This window comes from Parus major, chromosome 19, assembly GCF_001522545.3.
Source record: "Parus major isolate Abel chromosome 19, Parus_major1.1, whole genome shotgun sequence".
Classification (NCBI taxonomy): Eukaryota; Metazoa; Chordata; class Aves; order Passeriformes; family Paridae; genus Parus; species Parus major.
This window is the reverse complement of record NC_031787.1, coordinates 380822-384010: the sequence shown is the minus strand read 5'-3', so window position 1 is coordinate 384010 and position 3189 is coordinate 380822. Positions and strand designations below refer to the sequence as shown.

Genomic DNA, 3189 nt, shown 5'->3' with positions numbered 1-3189 from the left:
CTGTACCTGTACCTGTAGCTGTACCTGTAGCTGTGCTCTCAGCTGTGCCTGCGCACTCCCCGGAGCCGCGGGCACTCCCTGCACACGTGGGAGCCTCGGCAGCCCGGCCCCTCCTGTGCTCGCCGCTGCCAGCCCAGCGGGGCTGGCCCTGTGCCCACCGGCAGCGCTGGGCCATGGACACCCACCCCGAGGTGTCCCCGAAGTGCCCCCGAGGGACCCCCGAGGGACCCCCAGCACAAAGGGCGCAGAACCCTGGGGGCTGCTTGCACAGACTCCCCCCAGCAGCACGGACTGGGGCACCCCTGGGTACCCCCAGCTGGCCGTGGGGATTTGGGGTGTCCTCGGAGGGGTGATCACGGTACAGTGGGGTGGCAGAAGCTCAGCCAGCCGAGTACAGGGTATTTTGGGGATGCCATGGGTTGGCAGAAGCTGTACATGGGGGTTTCGGGGTGTCATGGCATGGTGGAGGTCTGACATGGGGTGCTGCAGGGGGCTGGAGGTCAGGTTGGGTGGATATGGGGTGCTGGGGTGACATGGGGTGACAACAGCTGACCCAGCCACATATGGGGTATCAGGATGCTGTGGGGTGACCCTGCTGGCTGTGGGGGTTCAGAGTGCTGAACTGGGTATCAGAGTACTGGGTATCAGGGCACTGTGGGGCACCCAAATACAGCCCCGTGTGGCTGTTGGGACACTGTGGGGGCTCTGACCCCTGTGGCTGTGGGGTGTCAGGGTTTGTGGAGCTCAGCCAGGCAGTTGCAGGGCTCCCCCCCATCCTGGCTGCACGGCGCCAGCTGCCAGCATCCCACCGCGCTCTTGAGTAGTTAATAAGTTGTAGAGGAGATTTTTGGAGCAGGCAGGGAACAGGTAGGAGCAAGCCTGTGTCCAGCAACCACATTCCTGGGGGAGGGGGACTGGAAACACTGGCACTACCCCCGGCATGTGAGGCTGGGGGGGGAAACACACACCCCACAGCCACGGGGCTGTGCTAGGTCTGAAGGGATTGCTCATGCCTTGGGATGTTATTCCCTTTGCCGGGTGCCAGCTCAGGTTGTCAGGGTGATGCTGCCGGGTGGTTACGTGCATTATCTGCTTCCTTCAAGGTCATAGGACTTGTGCAGGATGAGTAAAGATATTTATCAGTCCGTCAGAGAATCTCTGACAGTGCTCCCAGCCCAGCAGGGTGGGAACAGGAGGGGCCAGGCTGGAGGGGTTCCTGTTGGGTCGGGAGCACCCGCAGGTCCCCTGGAATGGTGACACAAACCTCACGGCATGGCGAAGGGGCTGCACTTTATTCAGTGATGCAAAGGTGCCCAAGAGTCACCAAAGCACAGTTAAATGCGACAACATTACAGAAATCAATACACCCTGACCCGCCAGCACCTCCACGGGGGAAAGGTGAACCCTTGGGATTTGCAGGTCCACAGAGGAGGTTTGGTGGGAACGAGCACGGTGGTAGCGCTTCCTGATATCCATCGGCCGAAACCAGAGGATGGCTGTGGCAGGTGGCGTTTCTCCTCCTCCCGCCCTTCTCTGGTTACCCGGCGCCATCTCCGCAAACAAAGGGGAGGGTGTGGGACGCAGGTGATGGTGACGGAGGAGCAGAGAGGAGCGTCCAGCAGCCAGCACTGAAACCCCACCCCGGGGCCAGCCGTATAAATAGCACTGCGCACAGGTGTAAGCCGATCCCCCGGCTGAGAGCGGTGCTGGTGGCGACGGTCTCGGTCCCGTGGCTTCTTCTCTGCCATCGCCTGGAGCGCGTCACTGAACCATCCACCATGTCGATGGGGCTGGAGATTGGCGGCGTGGCCTTGTCTGTGCTGGGTTGGTTGTGCAGCATCATCTGCTGCGCGTTGCCCATGTGGAAGGTGTCGGCCTTCATCGGCAACAACATCGTGACGGCCCAGATCCTGTGGGAAGGGCTGTGGATGAGCTGCGTGGTGCAGAGCACGGGGCAGATGCAGTGCAAGGTCTACGACTCCATGTTGGCGCTGCCACAGGACCTGCAAGCCGCCCGCGCCCTGCTGGTGGTGGCCATCATCTTGGCCGTCCTGGGCTTAATGGTGGCCATCGTGGGTGCCCAGTGCACCCGCTGCGTGGAGGACGAGAGCACCAAAGCCAAGATCACCATCGTCTCCGGCGTCATCTTCCTCCTCTCTGGTGTAATGACCCTCATCCCTGTCTGCTGGTCGGCCAACACCATCATCCGGGATTTCTACAACCCGCTGGTGATCGAAGCGCAGAAGCGAGAGCTGGGCACCTCGCTCTACGTGGGCTGGGCGGCCTCGGCACTCCTGCTGCTGGGGGGGGGCCTGCTCTGCTGCTCCTGCCCCCCCAAAGACGACAGGTACCCCACGGGGAAGGTGGCCTACTCCGCCCCACGCTCTGCCGTCACCAGCTACGACAAGAGGAACTATGTCTGAGCCCCCCCAGGGTCCCCCGGCACCCCTCGGTATCCTCCACCCCACCCACCCACCCTGGGACCTTCACTGCCCTCCGCGGGACCCGGGGGCGGCCGCGCCGGGGCGGGGGGGGCGCGAAGGAGGGGACGGGGACGGGGACGGCCGCGGGGTCAGGGCCGGGCTGTGTAAATAGAGACAGTTTCGGTTAAACACGAGGCAGTTTCGGGTCGGCGGGAGAAGCGGCGCCCGGCGAGGTCCTGCCACGCCGGTGGGGCAGGATCAGGACGGGATGGGGACGGTGCCTCCCTGCTGTGTCCCCCCATCGCTGCTGGCCCGGCACCGTCTGTCCCTGTTACGCGTGGTCTGTACCGGTTACATTTGTCAATAAACGTGTCCTGTTTTGGTACCCGAGTGTCCTTGGGATGTGCGGCACTGTGGAGGTGGGCACAGGGAGGGGGAACAGGGCGCTCCAGCCCCTCGAGGCACTTTACACACCCTGCTACGGCAGCACCCGAGTGGCACCGGGCTGGGGACACAGGGCTCAGCCGCAGCCCCTCTCCCTCCAGCGCCGGGCGTCCCCGCTCGTGCTGGGGACCCGTTGTCCCCTGCATTCCAGGGACAGCTCTCCGGGAGCGGTGGAGGCGAGGAGCCGCTGGATGCCGCAGGGACACTCCCTGCCCGCAGTCCAAAGTCTGGGGCCGCCGGGGGGGCCGCCAGGCGCTTCCCCCGCCCGGGAGCCGCGCTGGGGCGAGGCCGCCCCGCTCGGCCGCTCCCTCCCGCCCGCCGC

At 64.7% G+C, this 3189-nt stretch overlaps 1 protein-coding gene across 1 annotated transcript; it reads left to right on the top strand.

The window, feature by feature from the left end:
- The first annotated feature begins 1699 nt into the window (after window positions 1-1699).
- Window positions 1700-2808, top strand: CLDN3 (claudin 3). The gene has a single exon (XM_015646232.3). The coding sequence runs from the start codon at window positions 1779-1781 to the stop codon at window positions 2421-2423; it is 645 nt and encodes a 214-aa protein (XP_015501718.1). The 5' UTR covers window positions 1700-1778; the 3' UTR covers window positions 2424-2808.
- Window positions 2809-3189: the final 381 nt, after the last annotated feature.